General features: G+C 41.8%; 2 protein-coding genes across 3 annotated transcripts; both read left to right on the forward strand.

The window, feature by feature from the left end:
* The first annotated feature begins 391 nt into the window (after positions 1 to 391).
* ilvbl (ilvB (bacterial acetolactate synthase)-like) lies at positions 392 to 9,511 on the forward strand. Its single transcript, XM_071909621.2, has 14 exons — positions 392 to 842; positions 1,676 to 1,877; positions 2,661 to 2,788; positions 3,063 to 3,313; positions 3,532 to 3,631; positions 4,006 to 4,103; positions 4,631 to 4,767; positions 5,183 to 5,317; positions 5,692 to 5,806; positions 6,326 to 6,495; positions 6,880 to 6,950; positions 7,050 to 7,121; positions 7,756 to 7,861; positions 8,043 to 9,511. The coding sequence occupies exons 1-14, from the start codon at positions 729 to 731 to the stop codon at positions 8,219 to 8,221; spliced, it is 1,878 nt and encodes a 625-aa protein (XP_071765722.1). The 5' UTR covers positions 392 to 728; the 3' UTR covers positions 8,222 to 9,511.
* Positions 9,512 to 12,368: 2,857 nt separating this feature from the next.
* Positions 12,369 to 22,791, forward strand: fam118b (family with sequence similarity 118 member B). 2 transcript variants are annotated; one of them, XM_071909615.2, is made up of 8 exons: positions 12,369 to 12,777; positions 13,466 to 13,555; positions 13,770 to 14,079; positions 19,246 to 19,473; positions 20,172 to 20,300; positions 20,655 to 20,952; positions 21,497 to 21,562; positions 21,835 to 22,791. In XM_071909615.2, exons 2-8 carry the CDS (start codon positions 13,473 to 13,475, stop codon positions 21,846 to 21,848), a joined length of 1,128 nt encoding a protein of 375 aa, XP_071765716.1. In that variant the 5' UTR covers positions 12,369 to 12,777; positions 13,466 to 13,472; the 3' UTR covers positions 21,849 to 22,791. The 2 variants fall into 2 exon arrangements, with proteins under 2 accessions (XP_071765716.1, XP_071765717.1); XM_071909616.2 differs by having other exon boundaries at positions 13,827 to 14,079.
* Positions 22,792 to 22,829: the final 38 nt, after the last annotated feature.

The following is a 22,829-nucleotide window of genomic DNA, read 5'->3' on the forward strand; positions in this document are numbered from 1 at the left end:
CTGACGAACACAAAAAATGTTAGTGAATTTGTGGCATATATGAGTGAGATATAGTGAGTAAGATCTCATTCCAAAAATATGTCACACGCGGGGTATGTCAGAGATAGACTATAATAGTTATCTGGCAGTCTATGTTTTGTGACCGAGTCATGTTACATAGGTCTATATGGCAATGAATATATGCTGTGGAAAAAAATTACTACAGATTCATCCTGTATGTATGTATTCTTCATTTTCACTTTGGTAGCCTACTTATTATTGATTTGTTATTTATCGAAAACAGTTTGCAGCATATTCGTCAAAGACTTTATTTTGAAAATAATAACCGGAAGTCCTGTATGTAATTCTGGCTAGCTTGACACTAATAAATAAGTCCTGCGCTGATGGTGTCTGACAGCCCTGTGGATACGGCAATTGCGGAAAATGTAGTATAAGGAGGTGCATTTATCGGTCATTTCAAGTTGAAGAAGAGCCGACCACATCCATTCACAGCCTTTGGAGTCTAGTTTTACAGCACTTCACTTCCCTGTAAATGACCTCGTAAAAATCGCTTTTAAAATGGGCGTATAGAAGTAGTTGTATGAGCAGCTTTACAGTACCTTGCACAGTGGCGGTAGCCTAGCCTGAACCAGTGAGCTGCTGAATTAGACGAGTTAGGAGTAGGTTTGGATATTAAATTATATATTTAATTTGAGTTTGTACAGAAAGCGTTGCTTCTGTGTCTGGAGATGGAGTCGTTTGGAGCCGTTGGCACCGTCCTCGGTTGCTCTGTGGGCATTGCGTTGGGTGGGCTTGTGTTTACAGCCTACAAACTTGGCTTACTGTATCAGTTGTTTCACAAGGTAGGTTTCCTTAACTCAATACTGTAACATAACCTCAAGTCTGTTCTGTTTTACTTGTGTCTTGTGCAGGTGCCATGTCACTCAGGGAACTGTAGTGTGTGTGTGTGTGTGTGTGTGTGTGTGTTGCTGTCTATTTGTTATTCCTTTGTCCAAATGCATTCTCTTTTAAACTAGTTCTGACAATGAAGCAGCATTGCACAGACCAGCCATAGCAAATAAACCTGCACTCTCCTTTCCCACACTGGGATAATCACCTGTATTCTGTATCACAGGTGAAAGGTAAGCTGGTGCAGGGTCTCCATTCATGTAACAAGAGAGGAGGTAAACTTTGAACAGCCTTGTGGCTTTCTAGCACAAAGGCTATCACAACACCCTGGCTCTTAGTGGGTGTTGCACAAAGGCCAGAGGCACATCACCACCACAAGCCTGGACAATATGCGGTTATTGTGAAATGTGCAAGGGCAATAGAGTGACAAGATGGTGTGACAGATATCCTTTGAGGGGGCCTCTGACTCACGCTGATTATACATGTGACAGAGCTTTATTCTAGTTTACAGAAGTGTTTATTCAGCAAAGTGAGTGAGGTTACAATTCTGTTGACATTTTGGCTTCTTTTGAGAACTGATAATCAATATGATTCAATAGATAACAAATATTTAGAGTGTTTTTTCTTGGCCCATACAAAGAATGGGCCATGATGGGAACAGTGTTATCCCTCTCTAATGATACAGTATCAGGTGCGCTCAGCAGAATATTCTTTTGGGTAAAACCCCAGACAGTTTTCCTGCTGTGTCCACATTTCTCTGAATATTCTCTCCTCTGTCTTACTGTAGACTGAGACCAAGAGCCCGCGGCATGGCGGCGAGAGCGTGGCAGAGGTACTGCGTGCTCACGGGGTCAAGTACGTGTTCACCCTGGTCGGTGGACACATCTCGCCCATCCTGGTGGCCAGCGAGAAGCTGGGCATCCGCATTGTGGACACCAGGCACGAGGCCACCGCCGTCTTCGCTGCTGATGCTGTGGCGAGGCTGTCAGGTGCAGTGCAACACAAGAGTGAAAAGAAAAAGTTCATGTAGGACCATCAGTCACATTTGAGCCTATCTCAAATTACCGGCAGTTTTGGTGGAAAAAGTAATCAGGCATCCCACACAAGGCACACACTATACACATTCTCGTACAATATCCAGTTATCATTACCTTTTAATGTCCCTCCCCTATGGCACATGGTATGCGTGACATTATGTTGTCATGGTGACGTGTGTGTGTAGACACATTCTTGTGAACACTATAACTCCAGAACAATACATGATAGAAGCTTCATACTTACAGAACAAGTTCCTCCTGTAGAGCAGGCGATCTGATTGGATTCTGGAGCATCTTGCTGCATACATTTTTATATTAATGAGGAAAAACAGATTATCTTGAAACTACTATAACTCCTTAATGCTTTAAGATCCGGAGTACACATTAATACTACTCATGTTATGTGAAGGCATGTATGTTGACTTAGAAATATTTGGTAACTAATGCTTATATTATCTTAATTAATGACCTCATTGGCAAAACTGGTTGTGTTTTATATGTCATGGTGATTATGGCGGGACATTAGGCAGCTCAAGTGCCTCTTGTTAAACTATACTGTGGTTCTCAGGTTCAGAGGTGCCTAGGCTTCAAAAACCTCTGTGTAACATGGAACATGATAATATGAACTTTAGACCTGAGTGTCTTATTGTGTGTGTCTTGTACAGTTGGTTGCTGGAGTCAGTTGGGAGTGGATTTGTTGTTAGCTGATTGCTACCATGCTTCTCTCTCCACCAGGCACTGTGGGTGTAGCAGCAGTGACTGCTGGCCCGGGCCTCACCAACACAGTGACGGCAGTGAAGAACGCTCAGATGGCCGAGTCTCCATTGCTGCTCATGGGAGGAGCTGCTGGTACACTTCTCCAGGTTAGAGCCAACTGGGGATTCAAATGTGGATGCGAATGCGATTTGACTGTAATTCTTTGGCCTGTGCAAGTTGTGATTCACAATTGGTGTGTTTGAATAGAATAGAATGGAATAACAGAACAAGACAGAATGCCTTCAGTCTGGAGGAATGGATGCTGCTTCTTCTTCTAGAAATACACACGGCATGTTGCATGTCAGATACAACATATGAGAGCCTTTTAAATGTATTACACTTCATTGTCTAACCTCTCCATGAACTGTGGCTGTGATACAGGGCAGAGGAGCGCTGCAAGACATCGACCAGATGTCTCTGTTCAAGCCGCTGTGTAAGTTCTGTGCCTCCATCCGGACGGTCAGGGAGATCGTGCCTACGGTCAGGAAGGCGCTGGCCATCGCCCAGTCTGGAACCCCCGGCCCCGTTTTCATAGAGTTCCCCATCGACACCCTCTACCCCTTCCACCTGGTGTCCAAAGAGTTCGGGGTTAAAAACCCTCCCAAAGGCCTGATGGGAAAAGTTGTTTCTTGGTATGTTATCGGCATCTCTATAGAGTTAATATGCATAACTATCTATGCAGAATAAAATTATGTAGTGTGAGAAAAGGCCAATTTACACGAGCCAAATACAAAAATATGTCTGCATGAAAATTCCAGCGTGAATTGTGTCTGTATACACAACTGGAAAAGACAAATGTACGGATATATCATATGGGAATAACATAATGTGATGGTCTCTTTCATGTAAGGTACCTCCAAAACCACCTCATGAACCTGTTTGCTGGAGCCTGGGAGACCAGAGATGTGTCTCCGCTCCCTGTTGACATCCCACAAGCCACAGATGACCAGGTACTGTAAGACTGTCTATGTTCTTTATAGTTCAGCCTGACTTCTAGGGTCCTACTGATGTAAGATTTTTCAGTCAAATACTGAAAACTGTGGAAGAACATTACCTATATGTAATATCCGCTGATAATGGTTTACTTTTGTATTACAGTTTCCCAGCCTAATCCATCATTATAAACCCTTACTTAGACCAAGTCTCAACCAGATTCTTAATACTGTATATGCAAGTATTTTGAGGTGTGAGGTTTTCAGTGACTTCATTTGGCATGAACTATATAATAGCTTGGCAGTCAGACATCTCCCTCACTATGGAAGTATTAAACTTTTTAAACTTTTTTTAATGTAGTGTTGCTCTCCTTGCTTTAATACAAAACCAGGTGCAAAAGTGCATAGAGCTGGTGAGCCGAGCCAAGAAGCCTGTTATTCTGCTGGGCAGCCAGGCAACACTTCCCCCAACGCCTGCCGATGACATCAGGTAAAGGATACTGCATGTCCGCCTCTCCCCCACCTTCCTCTTCTATGTATGTACACCTGATCTTGCTGCTTTCTTGTTAAAAAATCCTTTCTTTCCGTAGCTCTTATTTTCTTTACCTAGCACTTCTCTGTTATAGATGGATATTCAAGGGTACAGGGATATTTACTTTTCTACTGCCTGCCTGCTGTTTTCATACATGCTCTCCTTACTATTTGGTTGCTTATGATGCTGGTAAATTTAAGCGATAAAAATGAAATGCTTAAAAATGCGTACTTCACTGGCTTCAGATCCATTCTCCTCACAACTATTTTTCCTGTGAATCTTGGTATGTAATGGCATTGAATTGAAATGTTATGTTTTATTATTGTCTTTACTCAGGTAGCACCAACCATTAGAGGGGAAGAGTAAACTTTAGAAATAGACCATAGTGCTTGCAAGCTCAAGTTCTCCAACACGTATCGTATATCTATATCTATTTTGCCCTGAAGGGATCCTCATCTGGTTAAACATGTTTGCTTGTATTACAGGAAAGCGCTGGAGTCCCTGGGCATCCCCTGCTTCCTTGGGGGCATGTCCCGTGGCATGCTGGGTAAAGACAGTCCCATCCACATCAGACAGAACAGACGAGACGCTCTGAAGGAGGCTGACTTGGTGCTGCTGGCAGGTCAGACATACGGTCTTACAGTCAGGTCATGACACGTAGGGTTATAACCTCTCTGAGGTTAGTGTTGTAACATAATAACACTAATACTAATTCTAATATTACTGCTACAACTACTACTACTAATATTAATTGCAAAGACTTTGACATTGACTTTTAAACAGACAGAAAACACAAAAATTGCTAGGAAGAATACACAGAAAATACAAGAGAGAGATTGAGAAAGAGAGATTGATTGATTGATTTAAGGTTTCATAGAATGGTTGCTGCTCCTGGTTGAATGGGGCTCAAACCAGCTATCTTCAAAAATATGTTTATGTTTAATTAAATACAACTTTACATTGAGATGTATTTTCAAAGTACCCCAAATTATCCAGAATTCCTAGAGGCATGTTAGCATTGTGTCTTGTGTTTCCAGGCACTGTGTGTGACTTCCGGCTGAGCTATGGCCGAGTCCTGAACAGGCGCAGCAAGATCATCGCTGTCAACAGAGATAAGACACAGCTGCTGAAAAACTCAGACATGTTCTGGAAACCCACTGTTGCCATTCAGGGTACGTTCAGAACCCGACACTTGACATCATGATCCATGATGAACAATATGCTTTTCTATTATAAAGAGAAAAAAACATTCTACCTTTTCTCCCTGGCTCTCATTTCTTAACCGAGCATATGTCTGTCATATGTGATCATTGTAGGGACACAGAAATATTTGTTACATGTATTGTTTTGGCATTGTAGCTTTGACTCTTACTATTGTCTGGTAGTCTAATATTTGGTGGCAGTGCCAGTCTGATCCTTTCACCCCCTTGCTTGTAATGTTGGCAATCTGGCCATGTAAACTTATTCTACTGCTCCCTTCATCGTAAGTCCTTCTGGATAAGAGTGGAAGCTGAATGCCTAAAATGTAAATATTGTTCTATTTTAGGGGATGCTGGTTCATTCCTACTACGGCTTTCCAAAGGCCTGAAGGGCCATAGATGCCCAGAGGAATGGCCTCAGAGCCTCAAGGCAGGAGACGTCACCAAAGAAAATGCAAACAGGTAAACAGGGGTTAACTCTTGTACCATGTGCGTCAGTATGTAGTGTAAAACTGTAAGTTGTCAATTTTTCTCTGCAGGAATGTCACCAAGACAAATTCCTGTACGTTTACACCTGGTTCCTGGTGATTAAAATGATTCTGATTCTGATGCCAAGTCTTTGATTATCAGAAAGTTTGCCATTTAATTGCATATTCTTTTACCTGTTTGAGTAGTATCAAATTCAATGATTTCACAATGATTTTAGGTGATCCTTGTGAACATGCTGTTTATCAATTAACATTCAAACAAGAAACAAACAAGGCAGAAAAATGGTATACAACAAGAAATTCATCGAATCTTTACCCTGTCGAGATCACTTTTAGCCCAGTTTGGCTATTCTGCCAGGAGTCCACAGTGAACATCATTCTTTAAAAAAAAAATAGCAACAATGCATAATAAATGGTCCTCATGCGCCCCTCCCACACTCTCTCATCATTTGTCACATACATAAATCAGTTTGTTTTGTTTGTGTTTGTCCAGGGGTAAAGCTGATGAGAAGACAGACCACCACTTGAATCCTTTGAAAGTTCTCCACTGTGTGGATGAGCTGATGGCAGAGGACAGCATCATTGTTGCCGATGGGGGGGATTTTGTGGGCAGTGCTGCTTACATCATGAGGCCAAGAGGACCTCTGCGCTGGCTGGATCCAGGTTAGAGCCCCATGGGACTTTTAGGAAGAACTGTTGAGACTAAGACAATGAGTGTTGGTAGTTAAACATTAGAGAAGAGGGCTTGTGACCTGAAATTAAAAATATAAATAATTGAAATAACTGAGTAATTCAGTGTATGGCAATACTACAGTTTTTATGAACAGTGTTTTCTAGGATTTTGCCAGTATCTAAAAGAGCTACAGCAGTGTGCAGAGCACTATACTCTTTGTAGGGTTTCTTTAAGGTTATAACAATAATACAAAAAACATTGTATTGTATTGTGTTACCTGAAAGTATATCGATACTACGTTTTGAGGTTGGACATGCTTTTTTCTTTAAATTGCAGTCTTACTGACATGACCTCATTGTTCCATGTCCTTACAGGTGCCTTTGGGACCCTGGGAGTTGGAGGAGGGTTTGCCCTGGGGGCAAAGCTGTGCCGCCCCGAATCTGAGGTATAGTCATGATGTAGGCGTTTGTCTATTCATCACTTGATCAGTTCTTCCTCTTCATTAATGAAATGGTTCTTGCTTTACTTTATCTGTCACTTTCAGGTATGGATAGTCTATGGTGATGGCTCCTTAGGTTACAGTGTTGCAGAGTTTGACACATTCACCAGACACAAGGTAAAAACTGCCAACACACCATCTACATTTGCATTTAACTGACATTCTTATCCAGACCGACTGTGCAGCGGTAGAATAACTATTACAAGCAGTAGTAAGGAGTAAAAGGGTCATAACCACATGGCCCAGACAGTAGAGGTAACACATATCCCTATGTTGTTTGAATGTTTACGTATATAGAGTATTGATAGGTAAATAAATAAAAGCGAGGCGGAAAAGGTCATTTAGTTTTGACCATGTTCATATATTTCACCATATGCACTAGGGTCAGACTGATATACTACTTTGCCGATTTATCAGGCCAATATTGGCCTTTTATTAAAAATCGGACATTTGCCAATCAGTGTTGCCCACGTCCAATATGATGGATATGATGCAGTTTGTTTGATTATGTATTTATTGTATAATTGATCAATACTACACTGGGTGCCTATGGGAAGCCCTTAACCTGAATTGACTGTAATGCAACATTTTGATTGATTTTTAAAGACAAATTTAAAGACCTTCAAAAACCCATATGGGTCACACCCTATTATGGACTATAATGATTTAATAATCCTGAATTTTCCCTGTAGCAGTCAAATACAGTAACTCAGATATTTTGCTCAGTCTTTTCTCCTGCTCTTCCTCCCAGACACCAGTTATAGCTGTCGTGGGCAACGATGCATGTTGGAGTCAGATCTCCAGAGAGCAGGTGCCCATGCTTGGCAGCAACGTGGCGTGTGGCCTTGCATTTACAGGTACGTGTTCTGTATAGGGCGGTCTGTTGGGATGACTCTTGAGCCCTATAATGCATTGGCTTCATGAAACCTTACAGTATAGCTTATATCCCACACTTGTGTTTGTGTTTTCACATGTATGATGCATGCACAGTTACTAACAGACAAATAACAAATCATCTCTTTTCTCCTCCTTTTGCAGATTATCATACAGTTGCAGACGGTTACGGAGGCAAGGGCTACCTGATTGGGCGAGAGGACGACGACAGGCTGAGTGACATCATCAGGCAGGCTCAGAAGGAGAGCCGGGAGGGCAAGGCCACGCTCCTCAACGTTCTGATAGGGAAGACCAACTTCAGAGAGGGCTCCATCTCCGTATAGAGCAGGCCACGGCTGCGCTGTGATTCTCTGAAGCAGGGTGTTCTTTCTCCTTCACTTGCAAGTTTTCTTTGGCTTCCCTCATAGACTTTTACTGGCGAGGGCAAGGAAGGGTTACAAGGAAAAAGGAGGATCGGATACTATTTAAAGCCCAGCCCAGCCTTTACCAGACCTCTGTTAATCCTATGTGCCCTTAAAGCAATATTTCACTTTGGCAAGAGATTTAGACTTTTTAGCATGCTTGTCCCCCATATGAGTTCATGAACGGTCAGCCGCCAATATGGTATCTGTTGTGATGTCACTCGCTTTTATCTTGATTATCATTTTGACGCTGGCGGTGACTATGAAGGCAGCTTATATCAGAGGTTGACTGTTCATGAACCCGTGTTCGGGTATGCAAGATAAAAAAAAAAAAGTTCTACTAAAGTAAAATATAACTTAAGATCTGCCAGCCTAGAAACTCTAAAGCTTTTCACGTTATGCTGTGAAACGGCACAACTGCTGCATTTCAGAAGGGAAGGGGGAAAAAAGTGAGAACTGTGTGCTTTGCTGATTGATTGAAACTATTCAGGAACTTCATTCTGACCTTTAAACCACCTATTATAACTTGGGACATTTCATGTGAATAGAAGAATGATTGCAATTGTTCTGCTTGTGAGAGCGCATTGGTGTTACTGAGGAAATCTGACCAGTATGCCTTTTCTGCTGTTATGAAGTAGACATGGAGCGTTTTTATCAGTCATAAGAGACCCAATGACTAATCCAAACCTTAAATACTGATGAAAAAATATTTTTTGTAATCAGCAAGATTTAGCTTTTTTTTTTTTTTCTCTGCTGCTTGACCAGAAAGTGAAATCCAGCAGAGAGCAGTGTTTAGCATTACTTCAGTAACATACCACAATACATAGCTGATACATTACATCTTCATGAAAAATATTCATTTATAAATTGTATGCCTTTAATTGTTGATTGTACATTCAAATACATTGAAATGTATAGGTGAAAAGAGTATGTCTGCTGATTCAGTTATGTATTCAAATGATATTTCATTGTAAGCGTTGTGGACATGCAGGGTGTGGGCTATGAGTTAAAAAAAATGTTATGACTATATATATATTGCACTATAATTAACATAATTTATGTACTCTCCAGGTGAACACAGGGGTATGTGGTTCACCTCAATAAAACAACAAATAATACTAATTTATTTGGCATTTTGAGAAATGTGTTTAAAACTTTTGACCAAAAAAATGTTCCTTTTGATTCAATCACAAATAAATCAAGAGAAACTGAGTCAGCATTGTGTGGGCTTTTGTATGTTAACCTTAATGTTTGATCTTACTGACATCATGTACAAAGACTAACAAATTGTACATGAAAAATGTTTTTTTGAATTAGCTTCTGGCTATTTTTATTCATCATTAGTAGTTGTAACAACTCAGTGATTGCACCCATATTAAGGCGTAGCAGATGGTGTCATTAAGTAAAAAGCAGTATTTTTTCTGACTAGATCATGAAGTTTTGCCATAGCTTTCACCACATTTTCCATAGTCCTAGTTACCTAAAGACACCTTCAACCTTTATGGACCCTTAAAGTGAAACCAGCCACATGTATTGGGAGGAATGGGAAGTGGGTGACATTGAAGAAATCTACACCTGGTCATATAGTTTGAAATGCTTTGTCATTTAAATACTTTGTCATACATTATGCACTCAGATTGAAATCAAAATAAGCATTGCAGTCCCATTGTTTAATACTGCTAAACACTATCCAAATAAAGAGTTTGCCACACTAAGAGGTCTGGAGCTTTGTAAGGCTGTAAGGATCCAGTTGTTACCTCCTGGAGCTAAAATTGTTGCTGAGCAATACTAATAAGAGTCAAAAGTTTGGTTATTGACTGGAATTGTATTGGTTGCCAGGCCCATTAGCTCACTGAGGACTCTATGACAAAGCTTCAACCGTCTAGTGATTTCAGTGGCCTCTTTTACATGCATCTGATAGGACCGGTGCTTTATTGCATCTCTGATGTGCAGCGTGCCCCTTATCACCTGGGAAGCACTTACTGTACAAAGCGTAGGTGTAGATACAGGGAGCGTGGGCAGGGCAACTGCACCTCCGTCCATGGTGCGAGGGGGCCCACAGAGCTGGTCTGAGAGCAAATATTGTCTGTGCAAATTAACATTATCAGCAGTCAGTTACAGACAGAGGGGCCCATAAAAATTCCTGCACCTGGGCCTGTCATGGTCTAACTGCCAGTGGTCAGGCTGGTGTCTCTCTGTGCATCAGTCTGGCTCTGCATCACATGTGAGCCTTAAGCATCACAGCTGATAGAAAATAGAGTAGTCTTTAGTGTGTCATCTCACTTCCAGCTTGTAAAATCTAAAAAATGTCATGTATCCCATCCCCACCTATATGAATCAGTTTTCAATAATAATGTTGCAGTAGCATTAGTGCAATTGCATTGAGCATATTTGCATCTAACAAACTGTTTTACTGTTTTACATTTAACTTTGTAGGAACTATGAAATCAGACTAAACACTGAACAATTTGAAGCACACATCTTTTTTGTTTTGGCGAAGACTGAAGGTCACGGGACTATAACTTTTTCCTACTACTTCAGAGTGCAGTTTTCATCTTAAACAGTAGATGGCAGACTATTAGTACTTTTACTCATAGGCAGTCTATGCTGACGTGTTTGTATATGGCAGCAATTACTTTTTAAATGCACACCACCTGGAAAAGTCCGCTTGTGGATGTTTCAAGAACTCGCAGTCTGACTACAAATTTGGTTTATGAAACTTTGCCCTTATAAAGAGCCAGAATCAATGTGCATTTCCATTGCTCCATAAAACACTGAATTTTTGATGGTGCCTGGTCTGATTCTGTTCACACACATTTTTTTAGAACTTTTATGGGGCATGAGCACACACCTAAAGACTGGAAGGCTGAAGTGTTGCAGAGTAGTGCAGATTTGAAATAAAAGTGTACATATTCTTGTCGGTGTTTCGGTCCCCTACGCGCAACACTGTGAAATAAACCTCCACTGTTGGAAAAAACTGTTGTGCAACCTACAATTTAGTCGTTAACTGATTTCTGAATGGTGCTACATTAGATATTTAAGTGGCGTGCCACTGTCTCCAGAGGGCTGCAATTTGCGTAATACAACAGATGCACGCATTGCAGATGCAGCAGGCGGCAGTTTATGGAGGGCAACAAAACGGCTCATCAGTTGTGTGAGGAGACTAAATAGCACCTGCAGCACCGCCAACGCTCATTGGCTGACCATCCAGCTCTTGAGAGATTCACTTAATCCTGTAACATCATGTGAGGACTCACATGCAGCAGAATAAAAACACAAAACAAAAACACATATACTTCAAAATAGTAGGAGAAAATGTATTTTTTCTTATGGGCTTGGGGCCAGAAGGGCCCCAAATCTGCCACTAGCCAATAGGCTAGTGGCAGATTTTATGATATACCCAAACATCCCTAGAATAAATGAACAGGTCCTAAATTGTTCTAGTGTCTGACAATGTGTTGACTGTTTGTTGTCTGTTGTCTAGTCTATGCCAATTCAAGTTCTGTGATTGACTCGGTACTTGTTTGACGTCAGGCGAGCCACAGCCCTGCTTAGAGAGTCGGAAAGGGTTTTGCTTTGCTGCTTTCAAGTGCTCCTCGCAAGCTCCTACTTACAAGTTCAGAAGTCGGAAATACGACTTGTCGAGTGTTTTGTTATTCAGAAATAATAACCAAATGAACCGTGAAACGAAAAGGGCTTTTGGTTGCTGTTGTTCGCCCCCCCTCCCCCCGCCCCGCCCCGCCCTGCCCCCCACTTTGATGTTTAATTAGTTATTAGTTACTACACAAGCTATACCTGTGTATTCCTTGTGTATACCTAAAATTAAACAAAGAATGGAAATATATACATACAATACGAATTATTTACGTAGAATATCAGACAGTAACATAATGAAATACATCAGGTTTCCATCAACTGACCTGGTCTCAGCCCCCTAAACGCAATATCTCGGAATCATAAAAATGTGATCTTCCCAGTCGTTCGCTAATAGCTGTGATATTTCGTACAGCACTTGAACGCAGCATAAGCCTGTCTGACTGGGACTGAGCAGCACACATCATCGCAGGCGGTGACTTGAATAGCTTCGCAACACTTAGAACACACACGCAATGTTTAGAATAGTAGCCGGGTGAGAGTCGACAGCCTGTGTAGTGTGTGTACACAGGGGAAATCAACTGAGAACTGAATAGATTTGTTAACAAAACAGATAGCTAGCCACGTTCAGTATGACAAGTAAAACAAAAGCAAGTACCGGCTTTTAACAACGTTGGAGATAAATAGCTAACGTTAACGTTATGTCTGTCCGTTATTCGCTGGGGATGCAGTAGCGAACCAACTTATCTAGCCAACGTTAGCTTATCCTTGGGTTAGCATTAACGCTAACAAAAAGCTAACTTTGACTTGAGCACCGTAATACAACTTAGTTAGCCAGGCTATCTAGCTTAACGGACAGAAGTACACATTGGACGCGTATCAGTGTAAGTATACGTGTAACTTTTCATGGTATAGTTAACTTAGCGTTAGCTGTAGTGATTTGTTCTGTGAAATGTTTATTCTTGTCCAACTTTGAAGTTGAGTTGTCTCCGCGATTTTCTATTTTTTCTCAAGGAAACTCACTCAGTTAACTAACTTTCTGTAAATGGTTTGCTGTCAGACCGGCGAGGCATTGACTTCAGCCCTATTTAGCTGGGCAGTATATGTGATATTTAACGTTATTCCTGTGATTCAATCAGCCTCCCACTGTTCCATGGAACAATGGGTTATTTTGTTCAAATAAGCACGTCATGACATATGTCCTCAGGCAAGGTGTGTTGCCAGGGCTTATGGAAATATTCATAAATTATTTCCTCTTTGTAAAACGATGTTGACAGAAGCAGAGGGCCACGTGGATGTGCCCATGCCAGTCATTTTGTCATGGTGCTGAATGGTCTTTGATCAGCCAGGCATTATCATTTTATTGTTTTGTTGCTGAGGTGATCCCAAGATGACTTACTGATGGAGAAACTGCACAAATGACAATCAACCAACCTATATGTGTTATTACTACTTATAATAGCCAAAGTTGGTTATATTGTGCTGCCCTTTGTTTGCTTAAGTAGGCATCTATGACCATACTATGCCAAACCTTTCACAGTTAGCATGTGGTTGATCATGTTTCTGTTATAGGAGCTGAATGGCCTCTGTTGTAGCAGTGAAAACTGAGAAGCGACCTGCAGCTGATTCTCAGGATGTGGACTCAAATGCCAAAAAGCCCAGGTAAGCTCAGGTGCGGTTTTGGAGCCAGCTGCAGTCTCTGCCCATAACTCATGCACCAATTTTGTCAACAAGACTGATTAAAATCTTTGTTTTCTTGAGTTTCTAAATGTTGCCAGTCTTACATCTTCACCACCCAAATAAAGGTGGGTTTGAACTTCACACTGCATGCTAGCCTGCTTGAAAATGCTTTGTTTAACCTTCATGCTGTCGGAAGGATTTGGGAAGCACCATCAATGGAACCATCATCACTCAATCTCTGCCTGCCCCAAAGGAAACTGCTGCCCAGCCTGAAGACTAAGCGCGCCCCCGAGCTGGTCCTGGTGATCGGCACGGGGGTAAGCTCTGCAGTGGCCCCCCAGGTCCCTGCTCTCCGCTCCTGGAAGGGCCTTATCCAGGCCTTGCTCGATGCAGCCAATGACTTTGACCTACTAGAGGAGGAAGAGAGCCGGCGGTTCCAGAAACACTTGCAGGAGGATAAGAATTTGGTGCATGTGGCCCATGACCTCATTCAGAAACTCTCCCCGGTAAGACTGCTTCCTTCCCCTTCCTTTCCTTTCTGCTCCACACCGGCCTCCTGCACATACACAAACACATGAGCAGCAAGCTGGCCGAGAGACTGCCAGCTCACTGCTCACTTTTTTCAGCCAGGGACAGTTTGTTTCAACTCTCGTGGATTGAGATAAGACATCTTAGCTCTTATCTCATTAAAAGAAGTGGACGTGGCCTATAGCTAATGAGGCATGTTTTTAGGAAAGTCAACACAGATAAGCTCTGAGGTCAATTGATGTGGTATCAGGTGCACACACACAATGAGCAGGCTGGATCTTCAGTTTCTCCTATTTTGTTTAGATTTTAGAAAGATTTTGCACAGTCATGCCTTGCTCTTCCTCATTGGCTGTTGTGACTGATTGCCTCCACCTGGAATCTTTCTTCCTCTATAAATACATCAGTGCCTTTATGCCTTATATCTATCACTAGCCACATTTATAAAGTCATTTGCTGAAATGTCAGGACCGGTGTGGTGTGAGTTGTTTTTTTTTTTTTTTGATGTATGAATCAAATATGATCTGATGAGCTGCTCATTGGGTGACTTCAGTTGACTTCAGAGCTTTGTTCTTTGGGTCAACACAACTAAGCTACTTATCACCATCTCAGATATATTTTTGTTGGGTGGCGTCTTCTCTCACCCAACACAGATAAGCTGACATATGTTTTAGGCATATAACAGACACTCTTACCCAGAGTGGAAGTTTTAAAAGGTTAAGCTGTTTGCTGGTGATTACTATCCAGAGTGCATAATATAGATTATGGAGTAGTTGTCTGGGCACTGGGATGTTTCAGTCAAACAGCAGCCTAATATGGTAAGACAGTAACATGTTGGGGATTGTCTCCAAACTATGCTTCAGTGAGGCAGTGCTAGCTTGTAAATTTTCCTATTAGTTAGTGTGTAATTTGTCTTGTTAACATCATTTGATGTCAATAATAGCATCCATGTCACAAAACCCTCATTAAATCCCTGTGTTTGCAAAAGCAGAAGTGGAAATAAAGCTAACTGGACCTCAAATATGAGGCCTCTGGCTTAATGCAATTGAGGGAACCCCTGACTCACCACCTGCCCAGTAGGGTATACATTTCCATCAACTTCCTACTGTAAATCAACAAACCAATGGGTTATGAGGAATGGGAAATTAAACAGTTAAAAACATTGTCGTATTTCCATATAACTCAGTTCTCTTCATGCTGGGCTGGTCTGGAGCAGGACTGGCAGATGTGAGCCTTAATACAGTTTGCCTCCTGTGTTAGTCATGTCTCATCGCACCTTTGACATTGCTAAAACATGCCTTGTTTCAGCTTGTCAGCCTGTTGTCACAAAGGGAACAAACAGCGCTTTTATGGCTTTATCCATCGTGTTTATTTCAATCCACAATCACGCAGACTCCAGCCCACTGCTGTTGGCTACAGATAGCGCAGGCTTCAACGTGCTGTGGAAAAAAAACAAGTTTTGTAAGTGTAGGATAATGCGAACCAGAAGCCCCCAGCCCAGATTTTCCATTCAGACTGGATAACACACAGCCTGCATAACTTACGAGAGAAGACATGAGAATCAGGAGACTACCCATCCACATACCTGTCTGCAAACATTTTTCTCCCCTTGCACTGCAGCTCACATGTTCACACTAGACCTTAATGTTGATTTACTGTAGCCTGAAGTGTGAATCACGGAATTCCACCAAGGCATAGAGTTCAAGTCAACATGCCTCTTAAGCGTAGGATTGAGTTACTTATCCACGGACAGCGTTAATTACCGTTGCATCACTTGTGAGAAGCTGATCAAAATCTAGCATCCAGAAACACACCTAACATGGCCTGTTCACAAAATACCCCAAGAAGACTGAGGCTTATAGGGAGTTTGAGACCTGCCCTCAGTCCAGTTAATCCCAGTAACAGTAGGCTGTGAGAGTTTAACCCACTTATATGGAATGGTGTATTAAGTATGTGAATTACCTGTGGATTAGGATGGTCTGTAGGCACATAATGTCAGGTAATGAGGGTAATCTCGATGTTTTTGTCGCAAATCCTCTCACTTTTTTGACCTTGGCAAAAACTAGGCTAATTGCAACTCGGCTGACTAGTTCAACTGCTCAGACGGCATAAGAAATGAAATTTTTTTTCCAGGGGGTCATGGAGAACACGTCATGATTTAGGCATAGTTCTATTGTGTGGACATAAAGCTCAGCACCTGGCAAATGATAAGTGTAAATGTATCTTTTTGGTGATGATCTGGTATATTGAAATTATCCGTCAAATTTGTCTCAAAGTGTAATTTAGACAGACCACATGGTATACTAAAGTGGATTGTTATTTAAGCTAACATTCCAAAATATATATATATATATATTTTTCAGAAGTCTATTGTAAATGTGATATTAACCATAAGCGAAAATCAAGCTTTGTGGTAATTGTATCACTGCATTATAGGCATTTCTCAGCAGCAGTAGATCTGTGAAATGCCAGTATCTGCTGATAATTTTGGTGCACCAATATATCCGTTTGGTACTAACTGGTAGCATTTTCTCCATAGTAGGGCAAACCAGGGCTAGCAAAAACTATGGTCAGATGAATTTATGAAAAGTCATCCCTATTAGTTGCAAGATGAGGATTTGGAAGCCACAGTAGTGTCCCTGCATCACATTTGGTTATTACATAAGTCCTGAGACAGTCAAAGGACCTGGCAAGCAGGATGGGTGCTGTAGATGCTAGATGTGGATAATGAGCTCCTTCCTGTGGAAAGGACTCCTGCTGTTTAGCCCATTAGAGCTGTAATCTCTGGAGGCCAGCGGAGTGTTTCCCTGGGCTAAGCTCACCTCGGTCACCACAGCCCTGCACTCCTCTCTGCTATTCATAGCGGTCTGTCTCGTCCTGTCTCTTCCTCTTTTTCAACAGACTCTGCCAGCTAAGTGTGAGATTTCACCCTTGTAGACACAGCCCATAATCTGTTAGCAGCCTCTCAGGTGTCCTGCCAGCAGACCTAGGTGTTGTCCACAGCCAACAGGCTCACCTTGCACGTGAACAGTTAGCCTTCTGCTCTTGGTAGTGGAGGAGCCAAGTGGGATTGTAAAACCCTTAGAGATATAGGCCCCATTTCATTACTCATTTTAACAGGCCCTCCTCAGCTTCCCCTCGGTACTTGGTGATATGTAGCACCATGTGTCACACAAGTGGCCACTTGCAGAGCAGGGAGCAGGGTGTGAGAGGGGAGCGGAGTATTTCAAATGGAACATACTGTCCCTGAAGCAGACCTAATAATTGATAGCAGTTAATGGTATTAACAATTACATAGTAATAAGTAATACAATATCATAGATGAGTTAATTCAGAAATAAGATGAAAGTCTCTTAACGTTGTTTGTTTACTTACACTTATGTATTGTGTGTTCCACCATGTTAGTTTGTGCACTTGAAATGACAAATGATTACAGTGTATTCTGGAGAAGAAGCGCTCCTGAAATCTACATAGTTGTCGACCTGCTCCATCGGCCCTTGATGGGTCGATCTCAGAAACTTCACTGGAGTTGTCAGAGTAATGGAACGGCACTTAAGATGGCAGCAGGGATGGATATAGCCACTGTATCATGTTAGTACTTAAATTCTGTGGCTAAGACTCTGATTATAGTTTGCAACAAGGGACAAGCCTACAGTATATACCCTAAAGCTTCTAAGAATAAGAGCACTGCTTGGGTCATGTGACCATTCACACTCGGAGTGTTCTCTGTAATTTTCTGCAGCAATGGTTCATTTTTAGTTTTGGGTCCACGTCCGTCTCTGCGTAGTCCCGGTTTTAGCACAGGTTGCCGTTCCAGTGCCAAAAATGTTTTTCTTTGGATACTTTATTATGATAAAAACATTCATTCTAAATATTAGGACTGCATTTCTTTCTGTTTTTGAAGGAAACTCTGCTAAATTACATGTATTGTAATTTACTCGTCCCCATGTCACCCTGCTGCTGAGTGAAAATGAAGGAAATGCTGACATTCAACTCTGACTCAGACTTGGCTCAGATGAACACTCTTATTCTAAGACACCAGGCACACAGGCCCAAGGCACGTGGTATGATTAGTAAAAAGGTCTACTCAGGAGTGCAATCCCATTAAAAGGCTGCTAGTTGTGGTGTTGTTGTTGTGTAGTGTACCTGACATCACAGTCGGGGTAAAACATTCTACAGTCTATCGAACTGCCCCTGAGGCTAATAATTCTGCTTATGTTCAAACAAGTTAAATGCCTTTTGTTGTTAATTTGGAAATGGCACCAGGGTCAGGGCCAGTTTAATTCCCACTGGGGCCACCCATGCGAAAAGTGTACTCATGGTACTGTAAAATATTTTGGATAATAGTAAACATCAAATGGCAAATAGCCACGTATTAGATATTAGATACGGCCATGTATTCCAGAAAAGTGATTCTTTTTCATGTTATTAACAAAAAATGGTAACTGTCATACACTGTCAACACATGATGTGTATGGGAGAATTAACGGGATGTCATTCCATTGTAAGCAAGATGGTAATATGGGGAACATGCCATACTTCCCCTCTCACTTAGTTCCCCCACAGCTAATTTAAATAAATGGTTCTCAGTCAATACACACTGATTTATTTATTTATGGTGCGGTTTTGAGATCTTGAACATTGTAAATCCCCAAGTCTGACCTGTCGAAACAGATTTTGGGACAGTTGGCACATTATTTCTATTGTGAGAGGGTTGAAGTTCTTACAAGCGATGACACTTTTCAGCCTCAGGAATATAGGTTTCCTGATGGTTAGAATTTATTACATTTTATTGCATGAGTTGAACTTCCTCATGGCACACTACTACTGGTGGTTCACTATACTTCCTTCTATAGCTGTAACCATACTGTATTCCATGCTGCTCAAAGGCGCTTAGCTGAAGATTGTTTGATTTTGAACGTATACATGGGTATAGTGGGTATGGCCTTCTGTCCATAGTGTGTCGTTGCACTGTATATGAAGTCCTGTTGTCCTTGTAAGGTCTAGTGTGCTGTAGAAATAATTCAATGCAGAGAAAAGTTGACACAATTTACAATTTTTCACATGTAGTATATGTAAAATAGCTGATATGGCACAAAATCTGCTTAAAATAGCAAATTTTCTCTGCATTTTGTTGTGTTTTACAGAGAACAGGCAACGTGCGGTCCACATTCTTCAAGGACTGTCTGTACGAGGTGTTTGACGATTTGGAGTGCAAGATGGAGCATGCTGGGAAGCACCTACTGCGCTCAGTGCTGCAGCTAATGGAGAGCGGTGCACTGGTCCTCACTACTAACTTCGACAACCTGCTGGAGATCTACGCAGCTCACCAGGGCACCAAGCTGGAGTCCCTGGACCTCACAGACGAAAAGAAGGTAAACAGTGCTTGAAATAGATTCTTTTTTGGGATTGATTGAGCTTTCCTGCCATAATTGAACCAGTCAGCTTTTTCAAGTGAGTACAAAGGTCACTAAAGCAAGTGCTGTATGTTAGGGCTAACTTACTCTTCTCTCAGAGTTACATACGTCACATTGGCTTTTAGTTGAATTCATTCCATGACCATGTTTGGAGAGAAAAGCTAATGCTTTGACCTGAAAGAGCCTTTTGTCTCTGACAGGTGGAGCAAGTTTGCAAAGGTTAAAGTTCTAGCCATCACTCAGCTGTGGTCAAATTTTATAGATTGAACAATATTTGCTTTTGGTTAAAGACTGGGCTGAACAAGAAGTATGTATTTTCCCTAGTGCTGATTGTAAACACAGGTTTGTTCCACTTCCTACCATCCTCCCCATTAAATCTCAACAGCCTTATCATGAGCTCTAGGTCCTAGTTACTGTAAGGGTTTTATTCTTTTTTTTATACAACATAATTTTGCGTGAATCTGCCTGAGTTTTCTCAGAGACCTGTCACTTTGCCTCTCAGTCTTGGTATTTATGCCTCGTCTCCATCAGGGCTAATATCCTCTCACTGCTGTTCAAAGTGATTTTACTCCCTGCCCAGCCAGAACAGGATTGAGTGCAATGGACTGTTAAGTATGTGTGCGTGTGTGTGTGTGTGTGTGTGTGTGTGTCTCCAGGTATTGGAGTGGGCTCAGGAGAAGCGGAGGCTAAGTGTTCTGCACATCCACGGTGTTTACACCAACCCCAGTGGCATTGTACTGCACCCTGCTGGCTACCAGAATGTACTGAGGAACACTGAGGTTATGGTGAGCATCGAAATTGTTGGGGCACTTTAACTATAAACCTTACACTCCTCACTGTTGGTTGTTTGTGATGTTGCTTATCTAGAAATGTATGGCTATTCTACTGTTGCACTCATTGTAAGTTACTCTGGATAATAGTGTCAGCTTAATTTTTAAATTGTAAATCAGATAACAGGTTTCACGCATTGGTCCTAACTGCATAGGCTTAAAATGAGCTTTTATGGTACAGGTTGCAGCTCTTGGAAATGGCTGCCTATTTGCCTTTTCCCACTGGCCTCTCTGTCCCTGCACTTTGGTTCACTTGAAACGATAGCATGGGTAAAATGTAATAATAGATCTTCCTGCTGGTTTCAACAGCGTGAGATCCAGAAGCTGTACGAGACAAAGTCATTTGTGTTCCTGGGCTGCGGGCGCACGGTGGACGACACGACCTTCCAGGCTCTGTTCCTAGAGGCGGTCAAACACAAGTCGGACCTGGAGCACTTCATGCTGGTGCGGCGCGAAGACGTGGGCGAGTTCAAGAAGCTGCGCGACAACATGCTGGACAAGGGCATCAAGGTCATCTCCTATGGAGACGAGTATGCCGACCTGCCCGAGTACTTCGAGAGGCTGGCCAATGAGATCTGCAACCGCGACGTGTCTACCAATGGCTGGGGTAAGGAGGTTCATTTCAGTGTGCCTGTATGTGTAGTAGAGGGAATGTTGTGCGTTAAAGTTTTAGATTCCATGTCAGACTGATAGTAGTATTAGACTGAATCTTTTTTCCTTTGCTTCACAATTCAACATTTGGAGTAAGTTTTCCTTCTCTGTTAACTGATACACTGGGGCACTGAATACTTGGTTGCTCTTGCTGTTCATACAGCAGGTTCTCCTGCATTCTTGATGAGTTAAGAGACCGAGAGTCAGATAGTGTTCGCAAATACTTCTTAGCATTTATTTTAACCTGGTTGGAGCACCAGTTGGGTGTGGTTTGCCAAATTGGACAATACAATAAGCGTAGGAAAGTTTTGACTATTTGAAAGTGAATTTAGAATGTTTTTCTGCTTGACAACTTATCCTGGCATTAATTGTCGAATACGCTTTACCCGATTCATCTGGTGCTCCAAGTAGGTTAAAGCGAACAATAAGGATTATTATTTATTTGACCCTGGTCTGTGAGTTGTCTACATTTGATTAAGAGATGTTTTTATTCCCCACAGGGTCTCCCTCACAAAATGGGGAGGAACAGCAGAATGGCTTTAACACACAGAAAAGCCTCCTTCAAGGTTAGGACCGAATGCTTCTCTTTGGCATCAGGCAGCGGCCATTTGCAAGAAGCATTTCCAGAATTACACATAAATAAAGCCCTGTCATTAGACTGTATTCTCCTCCCTGCATGCTTGTAGAGATAGAAAATCCAAGTCTACGTTCCTGATTTTCATTATCAAAAGAACTGACTTAACAGTTTTGCATGTGTGGCAGTCAAGTGGCAAAGTTTCAGCTGATGCTCCTTGTTTCTCACCTGTTCACAAGTCCCTTCCTTCTCTTTTTGCCCCAGACTATCATTCTTGACAGGCACACAGTCGGGATCAGTATCAGTCATTTTCCTCCACAGCTCCATCAGTAGAGATCAGTCTGCTCCCAGTACTACTCGGGTCTGATTTCATTCATTGGACTTAGGAATCCAGGAAAATTATGGGCCAGAGGAGACCTATATGCTGTTGTCATTTTTTTGCATATGTTCTGTTTTGTTTCTTGTATTAGTTCTTGTTGAAAAGGGAAAGGAAAGGTGTCACTGAACTGTCAACAACGCTGCCCAACATCATAACCCCCATTGTACTGTATGTAAATGTTTCCAAAACAGAGGGCAGTAGAAAATAACGGAGATGTACGTATGTATAAAGGGGTGCAGAAGTGAATCATATGGAATTTTCCCACCTCAGCTTCATTTGATAAAATGAATCCCACGCTGGATGAAAGTCTATTGACAGAACTTGACTGTGCTGCAGTGATAGGTCTCTTGGCTTTGGATATGCAATAAGCATAAATGCACCTCAACAAACTTACATCACCTTGACCAAGCCCCTTTTTAAGACTCTAAACTCTAGGTGCAAACTGATGTACGTTACGCACTCTTAACTGAAAATAGTCTGTGTTGATATGTTTGGAATGTACAATAGGGTTCTCTCTTATGCTGAACCTGAAACCAGGAATTCTGATTTGCACACTACTGGGTGTGGGTGTGGTGGGGTGGGTGGAAGTAATTGTAGTCATGGATGGTTACACGTAAGTGCATGGTATAATGTTCTCAAATGAAAGTTCAGCAGAGCAGAATTCCATAGACGAGCGGCACCCTGCCAGTAGCAATCACTTTGCCACTCCCGTGCTGAGATAAATAGAAAAGTTTTAAACTGTTCTTTGTAAGCCTTTTTGTATTTTTAATACTTGCATGTGTTTTCTGACATCTTTTAGTATTTATAAGTGCTATTTTCAAAATAAAGCCTTTGGTATCCCATGTGTCCTGTTATGTGTGCATGCCCTCTGATAAAGAAT

Source organism: Centroberyx gerrardi, chromosome 6 (assembly GCF_048128805.1).
Source record: "Centroberyx gerrardi isolate f3 chromosome 6, fCenGer3.hap1.cur.20231027, whole genome shotgun sequence".
NCBI classification, from domain to species: Eukaryota; Metazoa; Chordata; class Actinopteri; order Beryciformes; family Berycidae; genus Centroberyx; species Centroberyx gerrardi.